The sequence below is a fragment of the Macrobrachium nipponense genome, chromosome 9 (assembly GCF_015104395.2).
Source record: "Macrobrachium nipponense isolate FS-2020 chromosome 9, ASM1510439v2, whole genome shotgun sequence".
NCBI classification, from domain to species: domain Eukaryota; kingdom Metazoa; phylum Arthropoda; class Malacostraca; order Decapoda; family Palaemonidae; genus Macrobrachium; species Macrobrachium nipponense.
The window spans coordinates 50,850,074-50,872,352 of NC_061110.1; the positions used below are offsets into that span (position 1 = coordinate 50,850,074).

The 22,279-nt window shown below is 40.1% G+C and overlaps 1 protein-coding gene across 1 annotated transcript in view; it reads left to right on the forward strand.

The window, feature by feature from the left end:
• LOC135218266 (uncharacterized) overlaps positions 1-21,524 on the forward strand; it is a 110,145-nt gene extending 88,621 nt beyond the window's left edge. Inside the window, exons 2-3 of the mRNA XM_064254441.1 lie at positions 4,875-4,967; positions 21,154-21,524. Coding sequence (XP_064110511.1) covers positions 4,875-4,967; positions 21,154-21,509 — 449 coding nt within the window. The 3' untranslated portion in view covers positions 21,510-21,524. The remainder of the gene's footprint in view (positions 1-4,874; positions 4,968-21,153) is intronic.
• The last annotated feature ends 755 nt before the right edge of the window (positions 21,525-22,279 follow it).

Below are 22,279 nucleotides of genomic sequence, written 5' to 3' on the forward strand. Positions count from 1 at the left end.
TTCGATTTTAGATACTTGGTATTGTCACGATAACACCAAATCAGCTTTTGTATTTACCGAAATCCGTTTCGTTTAAATATAATTGCTCGAGCGTATTCTTTATGCTCGATGGTTCTAGCCGAACGCATTCCTTCGTGGAAGGGATTAACTGGCAACTCAGGATGACGAGTCACCGAGAGCTACTGCGTATTGAACTGCCTGATGATAGCGCAGTATCAGCCAGGTCTCCGAGATGCACGGTTGGTTACGTCTCTCTCTCCCCTGGTTTGATTGACTACCGAACCGTATCTCTACCCAACAATCATGGACTTAGGTCTCTGATTAACGGGGATTCTCGCAATAATGAAGGACCATCTACTGCTGTGAAGCTCGATTTCATCGCCTTCGACATTGCGAGAATTTTCAACAGAGATATCTCTTGGACTCTCTCATCTTTCTGTTTACCGCACGGTAACAGAAGTCTGTACTAGTCTCCCGCTGCATCGCACGCGATAATGCGAAAATGATTTTTGCAGACATCTGAGTTTGTCTTCAAAATATCTCGTATTCGCAGGTGTGCAATTATGCATTATTCGCCGCGAAATTAACAGATGTGTTCAGAAGACATCGCCTACTCTCCGACCTGACAGCTCTACTTCCAAATGTTCAGCCCATGAGAAGCAGTTCTTCAGGCATGATTTCCCTGTGTCTTCATTACTGATAAGCCGTCTCCGCTTTCATTGCAACTACGATCCTCACCGGACAGCAATGAATAGCGGTTAGCGTTCTCAGTCTTTGTAGCACAGGTTCAGAATCTTGAGAATCCTTCTCTCGATTCAGCTGTGAAGACGTAGGCTGTACACCTTCGTCTTCAACGACACATAGTGTTGTTTTCTCCTTAGCTGAGAGTCAAAAAACTTTACTATGAGATATCTTGCCATCAGGGACCTCGGTCTCAGAAGGCAATTGACTTTCGCCTGTTGGGCACATGCCTTAAGAGAATCATCACCTCGCCGTCTGGCATCGGTGACGAACAAATTATTTGTTTAGTCTCTTGGCATAACCCTTTTAAGGCGAAGGTCACGTGACTTGCTCGGGTGCTTGGACAACTTGCCTCCTACCGAACGCAGTCAGTCGGCAGCTGTCAGAGCGCCCAAGTCAGTTACGAACTTCGCTGTGGACTTAGTTCGGTTGATTCCATAACAGTCTTTTCTTCGTCCTAACGGCTTGTCACAGTACCATACCATCGACACCCACCATTGAGTGTCGGTGTCCTATCCACTACCGAGAAGAAGAACTTCACTGCATGGGGATAGGAGAATGTGAGACACACTTCGCTGCAGACGGATAGACCAGTATGGGTACAGGACATCACCGAAGTCGAGAAGAGGGATAGGTCATACGACCATTCCCTTCTTTTCCTCTGAGGTAATTGCATGACTTTTCCTGCGAAGTCAAGCATCCAGGGGATGGGGATTCGTGACGCTCGATTTCGTACCGAACTTCGTAGCGAAGACTCAGAACCCTTTGGTTCCTGACGATCGGTTAGAGTCCTTCACAATCCCCTCCCTAATGGACTTCACCGCCTTCGATGCGAAGGAGATGCTGCTTTGTCCTGTGAAAGCGCGACCGCGCTTTCTGAAGAAATTCGACATCCCAGGCTGATGTTGAAGACTCTTCGTCAGCACCAAGAAGACCTAGAAGTACACTCCCTCGAGTTACACAAGAACTTCTCCGTGGCGCAGGTACTGAAGGCAGGGGTCTGGTACAAACCAGACCACTGGCTTTTACCTTTTTGGATATTGCCCACAGGTCCTTGGATCGTTTTATTGGGACCCGTGGTGGCTGCTCAACACGTTGTGTAGCTAACCAGACCCTAGCAGGCTGAACAGCATCGAGTGCTGTGACTGTAAGAATAGATAAGTGAATGAGAGAGTGACTGACTGGCCTCTCTTCCTATCTTTTTCATCCCCTCTCCTGTGGGTAGAGGGATACGGTCATCACCTTGCTGGATAAGGACGAGATGCAGGTGAGCTACTCGACAGAGCCCCATCCTATCCCTTTCACTATGGGATGGGAGTGAATATCCACCACTTCCTCCTACAAGGGGGGGGAAGTGGATGCCAACAAGAGACAAACTATAACTTTATGTTGCCTCTTGCAATAGGAACTTGTTCTTGCTTGTTGGTACGAAGAGATACGCTTTCCTCTCTCTTATTACTTGGTCCAGAGGTCTGACCATTGATCCTGCGGTGCACACCCCGATCAATCGAACAGAGGCTTGGATCCCTCCCTCGCTTTTACGACCAGGGAGGCATTCCAAGGTTGGGCGAACACCAGTTCTGTTCACAAAGACTCAGATTCCTCCACCAAGAAGTGAGTCTTTCCTATTGTAAAAGGACCGAAGGTTTGTATGCCATGTCGGAACAAATGACAATTTGTCCAAAATTGCATTTTTCCTAACTATACAAACCTGAGGTCCTTTTACACATAGTCCCACCTCATGCCACCTCACTCTGCAGTTTTTGCTTGGGCCAAAAGCAAAAGTGATTGTTTACCTCCCAGTTGCGCGAGCGCCTGTCGGACAAGCAGTTAACTACCGAACCCCTTGTTCGAAAGCTTACGACCTATCCAGCTGCCGCTAGTAACCTTTCCTATTGTAAAAGGACCTCAGGTTTGTATAGTTAGGAAAATGCAATTTTGGACAAATTGTCATATATCTTACATCAAATATACCATTGAATTGGTATATTAATATCATTTTAAAGTAATCTTAAAACATTTTACCATTAGAAATATATAAACAAAAGCCAAACTTAGCAGAGAGAGAAGAGGAGTGAGAGAAGAGAGAGAGAGAGAGAGGGCGAGAGAGAGAGGAAGAGAAGAGAGAGAGGAGGAGTTTAGAGGAGATATAGTGAAATGGATAGATTATTGTACTTCTTTAAATACTATCACATGTGAATTTTGAGATTAGTTATATTATTATTATTATTATTATTATTATGCAAAATATTAATAAACATACACATGTAACTTAGAAATTATCATATATATCAGCAAAAGAGAAAGAGATGGCAACACTGGATTTGACAGTTGGAACCCAGCCAACAAGCTGGCTACGCAACAAGACACGGAGTTACATAATTCTTTTTATTTATAAACTAAAATCTTGCTAATTCACTTTAGTATATTCTTTAATGAATTTATATTATTTATATTTGAAAATTAGTAAATCATCATCCAAAAAAAATACATCGCTTTAGAGAGAGAGAGAGAGAGAGAGAGAGAGAGAGAGAGAGAGAGAGAGAGAGAGAGAGAGATTATCGTAGTATTTGTAAAATACTTTCACATATGATTTTTGTAATTACAGTTTATTATTCTTATTATTATTATTATTATTATTATTATTAATTATTATTTGAAAATATAATAAAACATATTACGCATATATGTACCATAAAAATAAAATCTCATCTCAGTAAAAGAGAGAGAGAGAGAGGAGAGAGACGAGAGACGAGAGAGAGAGATGGTGGGGAAAATCATGAGCAGTTGATGGCAACAACAAATCAGCTCCTTCCCCCTCTGGTCACTTAACTTGATACATATATCTGAGTTTTTTTTTGTTTTAAAAATAAAGATCTGACTGGGATTTCCTTCATTCTTCCATAATTTTTTTAATTTTTTAATTTAAAGCAAAAATCTCTTGACACTAATTCACTATGGTATTTTCTTTAATGAATTGATATTATTGCTTTGTATAAATTAATATTAATATTTGAAAATAGTAAATCATTTATTTATCATACAAAAAAACATACATCTTTGTAGTAGAGAGAGAGAGAGAATTATTATTTTTATTATGTGATATTTAAACTTATTAAACTTACTAATACAGTATTAATCAAAATTAATATTTGAAAATTAGTAAATCCATTTGTATCATAAAAATGTATTTAGTCATGAAAATAAACATCAAAATACACTAATTAGTGATTATTTCGTCGGAAAATTCCGCGAAGGGGCGAGTCCGTCTGCGAATAATTTCTAGATAGGTTCCAAAGAAAAACCCGCGAATGTGTGAGTCCGCGAATCCGGAGAACGCGAATACGGGGGGAACACTGTACTTGGAGTAACCTTCAGTCCTTTGATAGGGTGGTGGTGGATATTTTATTATTTTGGTTCTGGTGATATGTTGGTTCAGAGCCGTGGGCAGGGGCAATTAATTTTGATCTTTTGATAGCCATCGGAATTGTCCTTCACTACAAAGGTCCCACTGTGTAATAGGGACTACATTGCTTTACCACCATGCCGTTACATGATTAGATGAGTGGCAACCAGAGGCAATATTTTCCTGCTACAACTCTCTTATCAGGTAAGGAATCAACAAACATTTTGATTAATGTTGGCAAGTTTTTTCTATTCTCAATCTGTGTCCTTTTAAAGAAACAGGTAGAATTATCCATGCTTCCCTCCTTCCTTCCTGCAATGTGGAAATCAACTATATAATTACTTGGGAAGTTGTATAATTAAAAATGACATTTTTATAATAAATTTTTAATTGTACTCACCCAGTAATTATATAATCGGAGCCCACCCTCCATACCCTAGCATGAATTTCTGTTGATGAGCATAAACAAACTGAGCTCTTTGCCCTGTTGTTCCTCTCTCTTGCCCCGAAAGGGGGCGGGGCACTGTTACCTAACCAAAACAAATAGAAAATTAGTGAAATTCGTGAATTTTGGGATTTTAACTGCAGGCGAGTGAAACTCTTAGCTATATAATTACTAGGTAAGTATAATTAAAGCTTTATTTTTTCATAAAAATGTCATTTTTACCATGTTGTTTATTTCGTCAAAATTACAGATTTTTCTGATTACATATTTCACATTTTCCAGGCTTGAAAAATGAGCTTGTAGACCGTTTGTATGAACACTTGCAGCCTGATGGTGATGATGTGGGACCCAAGGACATGGATGAAGAGAAAGAAGGTGAGTTTCCCAGTAGCTAAATAAAATTTATTCCAGCAGAAATATGCACCTTTGCTTCCATAAATAGAGAGTACTCAGTGCTCATGTTTGTGTGTATCTATGCCTATCTATATCTATATTCTAGAAATACACACACACACACACACACACACACACACACACACACACACACACACACATATATATATATATATATATATATATATATATATATATATATATATATATATATATATATATATATGTTAACGGGATATTACATCTCGTTTTTTATTTGGTAAAACGTGGGAAAACCCCGAGTGTGTCAGGCAAACCGATACACATCTCTCCCTCTCTCTCTCTCTCTCTCGTCTCTCTCTCTCTCTCGCTCTCTCGTCTCTCTCTCTCTCTCTCTCTCTCCACCTCTTTCTCTCCATTCTAACAGGTACTCAAAATGAGAGTCATAGTTATATGAAAAATAACTATTTATTTAACAATGGAAAGATAATAATCCAAGTCTCACTGACTAACTTAACTCAGTTAACCCCCTAACATTAAAATGTCTAAAACAGTAATTTGTCACACCAATTGTCTATTCTCCCATACAGGACTCTCGGGTCCCCCCTTTGCCAGACCACTCAATTTCCTCGCCAGAATTGTCTGTTTCAAAGATACGAGAAACACACTCGTTAGCACACATAAGTTTAAAGACAAAGTTAAAGATTAAACATTCTTACAATGTATAACAAGCCATCCCCTTTGGCTAAAGTAAAGGTACACTCACCCATTGCCAACCAGGATTCTCACTCACTGATAAACAAAAACTCTTTGGCATCTGCCATCGTGGCTCTGCCTTTCTCCTTCGGATCTCTGTGCAAGTCTTCCCATAGACTTGGCTAAAGACGCCATTATCAAAGGAAGAGGCGCACACGCACATATGAATGCACACTTCGTTAATACCCCTCGTTACTAGTCGCAGCCAGTTTCTCAAAGGCACTTTGAACAAAGGCCCATGAACTGATGAACATTGGCCCGCCTTTCTATGCACTTTTCATATCACGCCATCACAGAAATCATTTATCAGCTTTTCTCAGGTCGTTGCTTCGGCTCTGTTCTCTGTATTCCAAAAAGGTCACAACGAACATATTAAATATATTATTAATTACAACCCCTAGGACTCAGAAGCTCGGCCACGCTAAATTGCTAGCTCCGCCTAGCAATGGTCCAAACAAAGAGCTCATACATATAAAAAAACATTGGCTGGCTTAAAATAAAATATAAATACAGTGTTCCCCCCGTATTCGCGGGGGATGTGTACCAGACACCCCCGTGAATAGTTAAAACCCGCGAATAGTTAGAACCACCATTAAAAATGCTTATAACTGCCTATCTTGAAAGTTCAGATACCAAATATATACCTTTAATAACATCCTACTTCAAATATACCTAAAATTACTAACCTATTACTGTATTAATCTTTGAGGTTATATTATTAATATCATTTCAAAGTCATCTTAAACATTTTACCATTAAAAATATATACCTACAGCCAATAAGAGAGAGAGAGAGTGACCAGTGAATGGCAACATCATATATCTGACCATCAAGAGTGAAATTATGAATTGTTGTACATTATATCAAATTCCTCTGCATATTGGCGATAAGTGTTGATGAGTCGTTGGAGACCTTGCACTGATGGGGAAATCAGAACCATATCATCAGTGTAACAGAGGTTGTTTGTAGTTGTTTCATTAACAGTGCATCTGATTGGGAGTGAGTTAAGTTTGACATTCAAGGCATCTGTATACGTATTAAACAGGTATGGAGAGAGAATGCCCCGTTGCCGAAGCCTGTCAGGGAGCCGAAGGTGTACGATAATACGTTACCCCATTTGACACAGAATTGCTATGTGGAGAACCAGCAATGTAAAATGCCAATTAGATATAGGGGTGTGCCCCTTTTAAGCAGCTTCAGGTAGTTTACTCTGTCAAATGCTTTTCTCACATCTACAAAACAAAGGAAAACAGGAGAGGCTGATGATAGGTAGTAGTTCAGCAATTCTTTCAGTATGTAGATGCAGGTGTCGGTTGAGTGGTTTGCTTTAAACTCGAACTGGTTGTCAGTGGTGTGTAGAAAGGGGAGAAGTCTCACTAGAAGAACAGACTCTAGTATCTTCGATGTGATCGTTGTGATTGCAATTGGCCGATAGTTGCCAGGGTCAGCTGCATCCTTTAGCTTGTTTTTGACTAATGGTATCAAGTGAACTAAGAGTAGGGAGTCTGGAAGAAACTGGTGAATTATGCACGCATTGAATAGGGCAGCTAGCAAAATTTAAATTATCGGATGGCAGAATTTGAAAGCCTCTGTCTCATATGGTTTCTTTTTGTAAATTTGCTCATAAATATACCAAATGGCTGCTGTTGGTTTTAGTTCTTATCTTTTACAATGGTTGTAAATGTAATTTTGCAAAGAAAAGTGTTTTTGTACTAATTTAATTCTTATCTGTTTTGATATTGTGTGAGCTGTGATCATAATTTTACAAAATAAAATATGATTATTTATTAGAAAAAAACATACAGTGGTACCTCGAGATACGAAAGGCTCAACTTACGAAAAACTCGAGATACGAAAGCAAATACGAAAAATTTTACAGCTCTACATACGAAAAGTTTTCAAGATACGAAAGGTTGTTGCTGTAATGTCCCGAGATTCGTCCGAACCACCGAGAACAATTTTAAAACTCCCGCGCCTCCAACTAAGTAAACTCGCCACCATTCTCCCGCTCTCCATTGGTTCCTGATGCTAGTCACCCATAAGGTCCTCTCCTATTGGTCAGCATCTACCGCTTGTGCTTTAAGTATTCTATTGGTAAAAGGATGCTGTAAATTGAAAAACTTATTCATACAATACATTTAATAAAAAAAAACATTAGGTAAAGATAGAATAAAGAATAGAAATGAATGGTTATTATACTGTTTGGTAGTTTCAGTAGTTGAAGAGAGATAATGAAAATTTATGGCTTACTGTGCAAAGTGATTGCTTGGCTATCGTTCGATACTCGTAAGTGCTGGTATTTAAACAGAAGTTTTGGAAGCATTTTTTTGTTTTGTTTAGTTATAGGGTTAATGGGTTACTTAATAATTATTTGAAATGAGTACATGCAATACATTTAATAAAAAATGGTGAATTAGATATCATAAAATATAAAATAAATCAACTGCCAACAAATACGTATTTTTTAGAATTCTTCTTCTTCTGTTTTATTGTTACGTTTACGTATACGTATGTTTCATTATAGCGTCAGTAAACTCGCTATCTCCATTAGGTAAAGATAGAATAAAGAATAGAAATGAATGGTTATTTTTATACTGTTTGGTAGTTTCATTAGTTGAAGAGAGATACTAATGAAAATTTATGGCTTACTGTGTGCTAGGAAAAATGATTTTTTCTTGGCGTTCGTTCGATACTCGTAAGACGGGTAAGAGCTGAATGTAAACAATCGATTGGAAGGTTTTTTTTTGTTTGTTTGTGTATTATAGTTAATGATTAATTAATAATTATTTGAAATGAGTACATACTGATTATTTATACATTTTATTGGCATATTCTAAGCTTTTAGCGTTTTAGGTTTAGATGTCAGAATCATAGACTAGGCTGCAGTAGCAACCGCTAACATAGGCTAGGCTTATTGCTAAGGGACATATGCTAAAGTCCAAATATATGCAGTAAAAATGGGGTTGAACATTACATGCAGTTGATTATTACTCAAGTATATACAGTATTTTGCTTTTTTGGAGTCATATTTCTTCCGTCGGCTCGGCGTCGTAACCCTAGAACATGTGTTTTAGGCCTGGAAATATAATTTACTGGGGTGTTTCTGGAGGGCTTGGAATGGATTAGCCATCTTACATGTGAAATGTGGTCCAAGATATGAAAACTTCATGATACAAAGGGCGCCTCGGAACGGATTAATTTCGTATCTCAAGGTACTGCTGTATATAAGTTGGTAGAATTACAATTGTTTTGTAAAAGAGGTCCCACAAGGGGTTGTAAGTAGCCATTTTCAACTTCTCGTGGAAGGTAAGGAAAATTTTTCGAATGTTTTTTTCTATCGCCTTATCCATTTGCATATCTCCTCTTTCCATTGATGTGTTTTTTTCGTAAATTGGCCAACCTCAAAGTTTACCTGTTTAGCCGTCCAGTAGGGGTTAAGGATTATTGCTTCATGTTTGCATCTGTATAACGCATTATGGTTTGGATCTCTCGGCTAACATGAACATTAAAGAATCCTTTGGTTCCATAAATCTAGATTCCCTAATCTCCAATTAAACCGCTTGGCTGCGACTTTATGTAATGCTTAAGTACTATTTAGTAAGTATGCCTCCATTTAAACCCGTAAATTCAGTCAACCCCAGGCCTTCTCTTGCAATGTGGGCTTTACTTCCCTAGGATCATCCTCTCCTTAGTCTTCCTTAGTGCCAGATGGGTAAGATCCTCCTTGTGTCCAATCACAGCACAGTCTCTAGGGCAGGACTAGGACTGTTAGACAGTGTTCTAAACTAAATCAACCTATGGCAAAATATGCCATGGCACCTCTGTTTGAGAACCTGTGTTAAGAAGCACACACTAATCTAGACACCTCTTTCACAAACATTACTTGAAGGTAAGTTTCTCAAAGTGAGAGCCTAGTGGCAAACTTTACCTTCAATTTCCAGTCTTGACTGTTGTCAGTGTAGCCAGTGGAGATGTAACTACATATTGCATTGCACCTATTTGGCAAGATGTTTAGAGATTCAAGTATAAATATTGCAAAGTATTTTTGCCCCTTGTTACAACGGGAACTCATATTCTGAACGATTAGGGTAATTAGACTCTAGGCTTTCCTGTTTACCTAGAAATTTTTTGGGGGGGATCATGAAGATGCCTATTTTGAGATAGGTAAGAGCCTTCATTCATTTACAGTAGTACTGTCTTTGCTCTGGTGGCCTAGGCACAAGGCCCTTGCAGGGAGCCTCCAGCATCTTTCCAGGGTCCATATACCCTAATGAATTAGCTCTCTCCTGGCAACCGTACCATCAGATGGATTATAATCAGTAGGTAAGTAGGGGGAGGATGGAGTCATCTGCTTTTAACCTAAGGCTAATCGACATACTCTGGAATGGGCAAATGCCACCTGAAGACTGGGAGAAGAGATCTAATATGCCCAATCTATAAGAAAGGTGACAAGACAAATTGCAGCAATTATAGAGGAATATCCCTAATGTCACATGCTTTTAAAGTATATGAAATAATACTTGAAACTAGATTGAGAGGATATGTTGAACCAAAGCTGGGTGAATGGCAAAACGGTTTTCGACCAGGAAGAGGGACAACTGATATGATTTTCTCCCTCAAGATGATATTTGAGAAGAGCTGGGAATGGGACAGGGACAGATATATTGCTTTTATAGATCTAGAAAAGGCTTTTGATAGAGTACCAAGAATGAAAATATGGGATGCCCTAAAAGACCCTTACTATGGAATCCCTGAGAAACTTATAAGAGCAATTTATAACACCTATCAAAACATCAGATCAGAGTAAAAACAAATCAAGAGAATGAAGACTGGTTTGAAATAAAATCAGGAGTAGACAGGGCAGCGTCCTCGCCACTTCTTTTTATATTGTTCTTAGATAAATGTATGAGGGAACTAGGTGAGGATGAAGCTGCAGATATGACCATCAACCTTATGTATGCAGATGACCATGCAATGATAGCCCTCAGCGCAGAATCTCTCCAAGAAAACGTCAACAACTGGAACGTGATCTTAATAGCTAATGGAATGCGGATCAACAAGAATAAGACAGAGATCATGCACCTATCACGAACACCAAGTAACGTAGATGTAGAATTAGAAGGTCAGACATTGAAACAGTGTAGAAATTTCAAATACTTAGGAGTAGAGTTTAGTGACCAAAACGATTCAAAGCTGGAAATAACTACCCGAATACAGAAATTCAGTAATCAATCTGTATCTGCTCTACCCACTAATGAAAGACAGAAATATACCTCGCAAAGTGAAAACCATAATATACCTCTCTATTTTAAGACCAATATTGACTTATGGCCATGAATCATGGACATTAACATCAAGAACTAGAAGCCAACTTCAAGCAGCTGAAATGAAAGCCTCAAGACTCATAAAAAGGTGGTAACAAGACTAGATAGGCTACGAAATGAAGACATTAGAAGAGAACTGGGAGTGGAGGGGATACTAGATTTTTGTGGAGAGAGGACAGCTTAGATGGTTTGGACACACCAAAAGAATGGAGGAGGAGCGATATCCTATAAGGTTTTTGGAATGGACACCGGAAGGAAGGAGACCGGTAGGAAGACCAAAAATGAGATGGCTACAAAACATAGAGAGAGGAGTAGAGAGGAGAGGCTCTAGTTTTGGCGGGAAGTTGATGAGATGAGGCTCTATGATGATCGCCAGAATGGAGACTGTTCCTGAAGCAGGACGACTGACAGGCCTGGAGGCCTACCTGGCGTCTGGTGAGAAAGAAAGTGAGAAAGGTAAGAAGCAGCTTATTCCTGGTGGAATTTTATTGTTTGCTGGGGGTTTATAATTATATATTTGTCCTTGCACCTCTTTCACAACTCGTTTTCTTCAATGTATGAATCAGCTATCATAATAGAAAGGTAAGATTCATTCAAAAACATAATATAGTAATGTTCATAATAAAGTATATTTTTCAAATACTTACCTTTCTAATATATATCACCTCCCTAACCTCCCCACTCATGTTGACAAGAAAATAAAATAATCACCCGAGAGGATGGGTCAATAGACAGGTCAAACAACAATCCAATCAATTTTTTAGTTTTTGCACTCTTACCATCCTCCCACCTGTACAGGAATTCCATCTATCATATAGAGAGGTAAGTATTGAGAAAGTAAAATTTCTTTTAGAAATTTATATTTTTTATGGAAACTTAGTGCCAGCTGGAACCGGTTAAAACAATCTGAGATTGTAATGCAAGGAACCTATGAGATCTGGCAACGCCTGCTCGTACACGGTGAAAGTTGGTCAGACACCACGCAATCAGCCTCATGACGCCCAACTACACAGTGTAAAAAATTTTAAAATGCATCTCTTTTTTTTTTTTTTGTCTGGTTACCCTCTTTCTTGCCTTTCATGTATGGCATGTTCAGTCAGTGTACATGGACTACTTATCAATGACCTTTCAAGTATTGATAATGTCTACTACCTTTCATTTCTGGATGATAGGGACTACTTTTCATGTAAGGCATGGTCAGTCAGTTTGTATGATGTCACCTCACATCTGGCAGATGTTAGATATAAATGTTTGATGATGTTAGATGTAAAGGGTCTTGCCAGTTGCTAAATGGCTATTTCTTCAAAAGCCAATGTTTAATGTATGACACTTACCTGGCAGGTATATATATATAGCTATATTCTCTGTTCCACCTGGCAGAAATTTCAAATCTCGCGGCAAACGCTAGTAACCTATTAGTAGTTCAGGATACCACCACCCCGTTACCGTGGCGCTAGCGCCAGGAACCGTTCCCACTTGGGCCAGATTTTTTCTGCCAGCCGAACCGGCAACATTGTTGGTGGTTCCCTGCTAGGATTTTCTTCTCGTTGCTGACTTTTCATGGATTTTTTGGTATCGTACTTGGAAACGTTAGCTTGGCATTCGCTTTGGATTGTTCTTGGAAGATGTCTGACACTTGTAGTATGTTTAGAGTGTGTGTGAAAGAGGGGTGTAAGGTAAGGTTGCCGAAGGCTTCGGTCGACCCTCATACCATTTGCAAGAAGTGCAGAGAGATTGTGTGTACTTGGGAGAGTAGGTGTGTTGAGTGTGAGAATTTGTCAGAGAAGGAGTGGAAGATATTTATGAAATATGTTGAAAGGCTTGAGAAAGATCGTGTAAGGAGATCTGTTTCTCGTAGTGAGAGGTCGAATACTTCTAGTAAAAGGAGTGAATGTGTTTCCTCTCCAGCTCCTTCTAACGTAGAGTTGGTAGTTCCTTCTCCCCAGGTATCTCCTGCGCCCACTGCTGTATCGTAGGGCACGAAACGATACACAGATTGTTAAGGTTTTCGCTGTTCCCTTGCGTCCATGGGAGACCAAATACAGCGCCTTATACGGATAAAGTGAGTGCTTTTGATGTCAGTGAAAGTGTAGTGGAGGGGGCGTCTGATCGACTCTCTCGTGCTCCTAGACCTAGACCTCTGTCAAGCTCCCAGACCCAAGGGGAAGGAAGTGTGCATGTCGACAGTCGAAGGGAGGCGAGAGAGGTTTTACCACGGTCAGGCGTCCCTTCGTACAGTCCTGTTGTAAGATCCCAGGCTGTTGCAGTTCGCCACAGAAAAGGCGTAACTGGGAAGTGTGCGTCCCTCTGATGGTTCGACATAGCGCGAACATCGGGTACTTCTGTAGTGTCTCGCCCCCTCAAGAGGACGTTAAGGACATCGACTACTCATGATAGACGTGCTCAAGATCGTGAAGCTTGAGGCAGCCCGTAGGTTTTTGTCTTCCTCGGACGAGGACATGGTTCCAACCAAGAGGAAGAAAATTGTGCGATCGAAAGAAGACTCGGTACGGCCCGTACGTTCCTGGATTTCGTCAAGAGACTCCCCCAGTCCTCTTGCTTTCCTCTCCTCTCTCTCTCCTTTGGGTAGAGTCCAAGATCGTTCTCCTTTGCGTCCTAGTCCTTCTCGTCTTCCTCCTCCTCCTACGGCTGTCGTCAGGAAAGATAGTACGAAGGATTTCTTAAGAGAAATGCAGTCTAAGCTTGCAGTTCTCGTCGATTCATGGATGCTCCTTTGCAAGGACCTGCAAGGCGTAAGGACGATTTCCTTCCCGTTAAGTCTTCCAAGAAGACGGACGACAAGTGTTTGCGTGTCGAGGAATTAGGACGCACGGGCTCTACGAAGACGGGCGATCGCGTAGTGTTCCAGGATGCAGGAAGAAGATTGTTTCGGGAGAAACAGGACGCAAACGCCAGGACGCGGAACCGCTGGTGGACGCAGGACGCAGGCGGCAGGAAGCAGACGTGTCTACGATGGACGCAGGACGCAAGCGGCAGCACATCGATTCTTCTGTGGTTGTAGAACGCAGACGGCAGGACGCAGAGACTTCGTTGGTGACAAGACGCAGGCGGCAGGACGTTAATCCATCAGCAAAGCGTTACAACGATAGTGATCTGCAAGACATTTCTTCAGCAGAAGAAGAAGTGGACTTTGTTGAAGAGAAGAATGTTGAACCGTCTTCGGATTACAAGATCCTTACTTCACGTCTGCTGTCTATTTTCGAAGGGGAATTTCAGCCTACGGCGCCTTTATCTCCCCGTCTCAGTTTTCTAAGACTAAGACTCCTAAGAAGTCCTCTTTTCTCAAGATGACTCTGTCGATTTCGGCCAAGAAGGCGCTACAACGAGTGAATAACTGGCTGAAGGACAAGAAAGAAGCGGGGAAATCCTCTTTCACTTTTCCCCCAGCCAAGTTAGCATCTAAGTCTGGGGTATGGTACACTACTGGAGAAAGTCTTGGCCTGGAGTACCTGCCTCCTCCCAGGGGGATTTCTCCAGAATAGTGGACAGTTCGCGCAGACAGGCGTTGCAATCTGCCAAGGTCTGGTGGACTTCGTCCGAGTTTGACCATCTTTTTAAGGGAATTTTTAGGACTTTCGAAGTCTTCAATTTTCTAGATTGGTCATTGGGAGCGTTGGCGAATTCCTTAGAAAACGAAAATGAACAAGATATGGAAGTGGCTAAGAGCATTATGTCCTGCATGGACAAAGCTCTCAGAGATGGAGCAAATGAGCTGGCTTCATTGTTCGGCAGCAGGGAGGATTTTGAAAAAGAGGTTGCTTTTGTGCTCATTCGCTTCTAAAGGCGTTTCCAACGCACAGAAATCAGAATTGATGTTCTCTCCCCTTTCAAACCAGCTGTTTCCATCAGAGGTTATTAAGGTTATAGCTCTGGCTCTTTCGCAGAAGGCCACTCAAGATTTGCTCTCTTCATCGGTAAGGAAGTTTTTACCATCCAAGTTGGTGAAGTAAACTCCAAAAGAATTTAGCCCTCAAACAAGGCCTTCTCAACAGCCCTTTCGAGGCAGAACGTTTGCACGACCCGCCTTTAAAAGGCCAAGAGAGTACCAACGAAAAGAGGAGCCAAAACCACCTCTAAGCAATAAGAACTCAGTCCTCCAGACAGCAGTAGGAGCCAGACTTCAAGAATTTTGGGAAGTTTGGCAGAACATGAAGGCAGATCCCTGGGCCGTCAACGTAGCTCGGGAAGGGTACAAAATTCCCTTCTTAAAGAAACCTCCTCTCGCAACATCTCCGAGAGCCCTGGGGGCAAATTACAACGATTTAGTGAAGAAAAAGGCTCTGTGGGAGCAAGTCTCTTCCATGCTAGAGAAAGGAGCCATAGAACCTGTTTCTGGATCATGAATCTCCGGGATTTTACAACCGGCTATTCCTGGTTGCGAAGTCCTCGGGAGGATGGAGACCAGTGCTGGACGTAAGTCAACTGAATGTTTTCGTGGAAAAGACCAAATTCACTATGGAGACGAACGATTCAGTACTGGCAGCGGTACGTCCAGGGGACTGGATGGTTACCCTGGACTTACAAGACGCATACTTCCATATTCCGATTCATCCAGGAAGCAGGAAGTATTCTAAGGTTCGTGATTCAGAACAGGGTCTTTCAATTCAAGGCCCGTGCTTCAGCCTTTGCACAGACCCCCCAAGTGTTCACGAGGATGATGTCCAATGTAGCAAGATGGCTGCATCTAAGAGGGATCAGAGTGTCATTTTATTTGGATGACTGGTTGATAAGATCAATCGAGAAGTCAATGTCTGGAGGACATGAAACAAACGTTGGACTTAGCAAAAGACCACCTAGGTCGTGGTAAACCTGGGAAAGTCGCAGTTGAATCCCAAGCACAGATAGTTTATTTGGGGATTCAGATATCGTCAGCGACTTTTTGGGAGTTTTTCCGTCCCCGAAAGGCAAGCCCTATGCATTCGGAAGGTGCAGGACTTCCTAGAGAAAAACCGATGCTCAGCAAGAGAGTGGATGAGTACTGGGCACACTGTCTTCGCTAGAGAGGTTCATTTCTCTAGGAAGACTACACATGAGACCTCTACAGTTTATCCTGAAAGATTCATGGCCAAGAAAATCGCAACCGGAATCCTTCCAGTTTCTAATTCCTGCCAAAGTGAAGGAGGAATTAAGTTGGTGGCTAACCGCAGGCAGGTTAGCAGAAGGGATGTCGCATTCAACAGAAGAGCCCAGACTTCATCTTGTTGTTTTCCGACGCGTCGGACGCAGGTTGGGGAGCGACATTAGGCCCTCAGGAGGTGTCGGGTCTTTGGAACGAGGAAGAAACAAGTTGGCACATAAACAGGAAGGAACTGATGGCTATTTTCTTGGCCTTGAAGCACTTCAGAGAGTTGATTCGAGACAAGACAGTGCAAATCAACTCGGACAACACCACGGCTCTGGCATACATCAGCAAACAAGGAGGGACTCATTCTTTTCCCCTCTACATGCTGGCAAAGGAAGTTCTACTTTGGGCGGAAGAGGAAGACATCGTTCTGCTCACCAGGTTCATCCAGGGGGAGAAGAATGTGGGAGCGGACATGTTGAGCAGAAGAGGACAACTTCTACCGACAGAGTGGACATTGCACCTGGAGGTATGTCAGAGCCTGTGGAAGTTGTGGGGCCGTCCGGTAGTAGATCTTTTTGCGACAGCCAGAAACAAAAGATTACCAACTTATTGCTCTCCGGTTCCAGATCAGGAAGCAGTGGCGGTCGACGCCTTCCTGATGGACTGGACAAACCTAGATGTTTTACGCGCCTTTTCCATTCCAATTCAAAGTACTGGGGGAAAGTTATGAAGAAATCAGGGAGAGCCAAGGAACGAAGATGACCTTAATAGCTCCGTTTTGGCCGGCCCAAAGTTGGTTCACAGAGGTACTTGAATGGACAATAGATACACCAAGAACTCTTCCTCTAAGAGTAGATTTATTTCCTCAGACAACCCCACTTCGACAGATTTAACAAGATACCCTCGCTCTGGGTCTAACTGCGTTCAGACTATCGAAAGTCTTGTCAGAGTGAGGGGATATTCTAGAGAGGTGGCCAGTGCAGTGGCTAGGGCCAGAAGAACCTCCACCCATCGCAGTATATCAGTCGAAGTGGGAAAATTTCCGTAAGTGGTGTAGGAAGAGGAAAGTGTCTTCATCCAGTACCTCTGTGACCCAAATCGTAGACTTCCTTCTATACTTAAGGAAGGATTTAGGATTGTCAGTGTCTACAATCAAAGGCTATAAGAGTATGCTGACCTCAAGTGTTTAGACACAGAGATATTGATATCTCTAATAATTTGGACCTTAGAGATCTGATTAGGTCATTTGGTACTAAGAAACAGCCATAATGCAGACCTCCTGCTTGGAACCTCGATGTTGTCTTGAGGCATCTAACCTCAAGTAAATTCGACCCTTAGAGAAAGCCTCTCTGAGAGATGTGTCTAAGAAGACTATCTTTTTAGTTGCTCTGGCAACGGCTAAAAGAGCTAGTGAGCTTCAGGCCATTTCAAAGAAAGTGGGATGGACACATGGTAATGCAGTGTGTTCCTCCAGGAAGGTTTTTTGCCAAGAAAATGAGAACCCTGCAAATCCTTGGCCAAGATCCTTTGATGTCTTGGGTTTATCTGAGTTTAGTGAGACATGAGCAAGAAAGAGTTCTCTGCCCAGTGAGAGCATTAAGGTTTCTACATTGAAAGAACAAGAGAGATCAGAGGGAGTTTGATGCTCTTTGGTGCTCAGTCAAAGACCCAGTAGATCCATGACAAGAACGCTCTAGCTTTTCTTATAGAGAGAGTTAATTAGAGAAGCTCACATGTTGTGTCAAGAACAGACCTTCGGTATCTTGAAAGTGAAGGCTCATGAAGTCAGGGCAGTTGCGGACTTCATTGGTTTTTAAAAAATTTTAAAAGAATTTAGCCCTCAAGGAAATTATTGAATCGACCTTTTGGAGAACGAATTCAATATTTGCGTCTCATTATCTGAGGGAGATTCAGACAACCTTTGATAATTGTCAGACGCTAGGTCCATACGTGTCCTCGGGTACAGTATTGGGCTAAGGAGTTACCACCCCATAACCTTCTTTTAAGCTAGTATTTTATCAGGTGATGGTGTTGTGTTTATTGGTAGTCTGAGAAAAGTGTGTTTACTTTTTTCAGTCTGGTTTGGATTGTATTGGTGTGGTGTGTGTGTGTGTAGTTCAGGTACTGATCTATTACTAAGCTTGAATGCCGTGGCATAAGAGGGCTGTAGGGTTCTGTCAACACATTGGTCACGCCCAGTTGTCAGTTCCAGTCTTAGCTTCTGTAACATACAAGACACTTCCTTGTTGAGAGCTCCTAAGGTTTAAGCAGACTGAGAGGCAGGACCTATGAAGTCAGCTACCTTAGCAGGTAAGGAACCTAGAGTTTTAATAATATTTTATACTCTAACCCTTAAACGCCAAAGCGGTAAAAAAAAAAATTTCTCCCGTGTGCCGGAAGTGTTTCAGAGTGAGCGCGGAAGCGGAAAAAATATTTTTTTAAAAAAATCACAGCGCGCTTAGTTTTCAAGATTAAGAGTTCATTTTTGGCTCCTTTTTTTGTCATTGCCTGAAGTTTAGTATGCAACCATCAGAAATGAAAAAAATTATCATTATCATATATAAATAATGCGATATATGATAGCGCAAAAACGAAATTTCATATATAATTGTATTCAAATCGCGCTGTGCGCAAAACGGTTAAAGGTAACGAGTTACTTCTTTTTTCGTTGTAATGTACACTAAATTGCGATCATTTTGGTATATAACACATCGTAAAACGATAAAAGCAACACAGAGAATATATTATCACAAAATAATGCATGAATTCGTAACGCACGGACGTAAACAAATATTTTTTTCAAAAATTCACCATAAATCTAAATATTGTCCTAGAGACTTCCAATTTCTTTCAAAATGAAGACAAATGATTGAATATTACTATACTGTAAGAATATTAGCTTACAAATGCAGTTTTCGACCAGATCTGACTAGTTAAGTTGACCGAATGTCGAATTTTTTATATATATTTTTTTTATATGCAATTATTTTGGAAATAAGAAAAGCTACAACCTTCAAATATTTTTCGTTTTATTCTACATGAAATTGCGCACATTTTCATATATAAAACTCTATGAAATGCCTAATATGAAACAGAGCAAATATTCCGAGAATGGAATGTACGCATTTCGGAGATTTGTGGCGGAGAATCCGCGGGCGGAGGGAAGGAAACATTTTGTTAAAATTCACCATAAATCTAAATATTGTGCTAGAGACTTCGAATTTGTTTCAAGATGAAGATAAATGACTGAATATTACTAGACTGTAAGAGTTTTAGCTTACAATTGCATTTTTCGACCATTTCGGTAGAGTCAAATTTGACCGAACGTGGTTTTTTTTCTATTTATTGTGATTTATATGCAAATATTTTAAAAATGAGAAAAAGCTACAACCTTCAATATTTTTTTGTTGTATTCTACATTAAATTGCGCACATTTTCATATATAAAACTTTATGTAACGGCTAATTTAAAATGGTGCAAACATTACCACAATCGCACGTATGATTTTTTCGGAAGAGTTAACGCGCGGACGTAAAGAAAATGTTATTTTTTTCATAAATTCACCATAAATCGAAATATTGTGCTAGAGACTTCCAATTTGTTGCAAACTGAAGGTAAATGCTTGAATATTACTAGAATATAAGCGGTTTAGCTTACAATTGCGTTTTTCGACCATCTTTTTTCGGTAGAGTCAAAGTTGACCTGAAGGTTGAAAATTTGTCACATCATTTTTAATATGAAAATATTTCAAAATTGATAAAAGCTACAACCAGGGGTTGTTTTTAGTTGTATTGTGCATGAAATTGCGCACATTTTTATATATAAAAACTTTATGTAACGGCTAATTTAAAATGGTGCAAACATTACCACAATCGCATGTATGATTTTTTCGGAAGAGTTACCGCGCGGACGTAAGGAAAAAGTTTTTTTCATAAAATTCACCATAAATCGAATATTGTGCTAGAGACTTCCAATTAGTTGCAAAATTAAGTTAAATGATTGAATATTACTAAAATATTAGAGTTTTAGCTTACTGATTGAATATTACTAAAATATTAGAGTTTTAGCTTACAATTGCGTTTCTTTTTCGGACCAGTTTCGATAGAGTCAAAAGTTGACCGAAGGTTATAATTTTGGCACTTATCGTTATTTATATGAAAATATCTCAAAACTGATAAAAGCTACAATCATGAGTATTTTTTTTTGTTGTATTCTTCATAAAAATGTGCACATTTTCATATATAATACTCCATGTAACTGCTAATTTAAAATGGTACAAAAATTATGTCAAAGTGACGACATAATTTCCGAGATGTGTCACAGATACTTTTTAGTGCGGCAAGAAAGAAATTCGCGCTTGCGCACCTGCGTAACGATTGTAAACAAAACAAAAAACACCTGATCCGTGAACTCCCAACATCCCCCAAGGCGCGTGATTCAAGAGTTTTTGGCTGGTAGGCCTAAAAGTATTTTTCCGCGAATTTTTAAAAAACTTTTGTATGTCGATGTAAAATACGTCCAGTCGGCACCCGAGAGAGCAAAAATGTTGACGTAAAATACGTCCAGTCGGCGTTTAAGGGCTAATAATGTTTCTGTCTTTGACCCACCTCCAAATGTGTCAATCAGCTATATATATACCTGCCAGGTAAGTGTCATACATTAAAATGAAGTTTTTATGTTAAAACAAAGTTTAATGTATACTTACCTGGCAGGTATATATAATTTAATGCCCACCCTCCCCTCAGGAGACAGGGTTCAGAGAAAAATCTGGCCCAAGTGGGAACGGTTCTTGGTGCTAGCGCCACGGTAACGGGGTGGTGGTATCCTGAACTACTAATAGGTTACTAGCGTTTGCCGCGAGATTTGAAATTTCTGCCAGGTGGAACAGAGAATAATACTATAATATATACCTTGCCTAGGTAAGTATACATTAAACTTTGTGTTAACATAAAACTTCATTTTTGTGTTTTTGAAACAATTTTTATTATGTATTGAATTTTTATTCCTTTTTGTGACATTTCAGATGGTGAGGAAAATAATGGAGAGGAGCAGGAAGGAAATGAAGATGATGATGGAGGTGGTATGGGCCTTCCTCCTGATGAGGAAGATGAACAGCAGTCTGCAGATATGGTAACAGAAGAAGATGATGAAAGAGATACCCAGAGTCAAAGCTTGAGTGAACTGATCAGCAAGGCTCGAGAACAGGAGGAGGTTTGTTTTAAATATAAAATCCTCTTCATTCTTTTTTCTTTGGCCCACCTTCAAATCAAGATAACTGTCGTTGCTGCGGCCACAGATCTTGACTTGGATGTGAAGCATATTGAAGTAAACTCTCTTGAATCCTCTGCATTTGAAAAGCTGGAACTCTCAAGCTACTGACAGATTTTTCTTTCCAATCAGTTATTGTACAAGGGGAGAGCAAGAATGTTTACTTCTTTCTCAAGGAATACTAAATACATTTGTATTTTGCCTTTTTGTGCCAGTTGTTTATTTTATTTTTTTTTTTAATCGACGAACAAGCCATTCTAGGCTCTGTTTGCCAGTCAGCAGGGAAGTTAACTGTTGCATTTTAAGCTTACCTCATATATTTATAACAGTGGTAAAATCATTACAACCTGTTTTAAGTCATTTGTCCCTCCTTTACTAGAATACAGTGTTCACCAAGGTGGATTTATGCCTCTGCCAAAGATTTATCTATTTTAGACAGAGGGGCAGGTTTCTGTTTCATAACTATCAGTTATGACTTGAACCATCAATAGATGGTCTGTTGTTTGACAGTTTATCATAAGTTGTATTTTAACATCTTTCACATTCACAGTTGATCCTTGATCTCTGCAGAGTGACCAGCTTTGCTGAGCAAGAGCACCAACATGCAGTATTTGTGTGGTCGTTATTGAGCTATTCAATTTCAGACGTCCTTTATTCCTCACACAGGAATTGGAATCTCATAAAAGTTCAAGCAAAAACACAATGCATTACTACCATAAAACAATGTTTCATTTATTTTATAATTTATTTTTATAATGTTTATTTATTTTTTTATATTTTTCTTTTTTAATAACTGATCTCTTTTTGTATGTATATCCTATTAATTTCTGTTAATTGTTTCAAATGAATACTGTATTCTTTTGATATCATCACACCCCCTC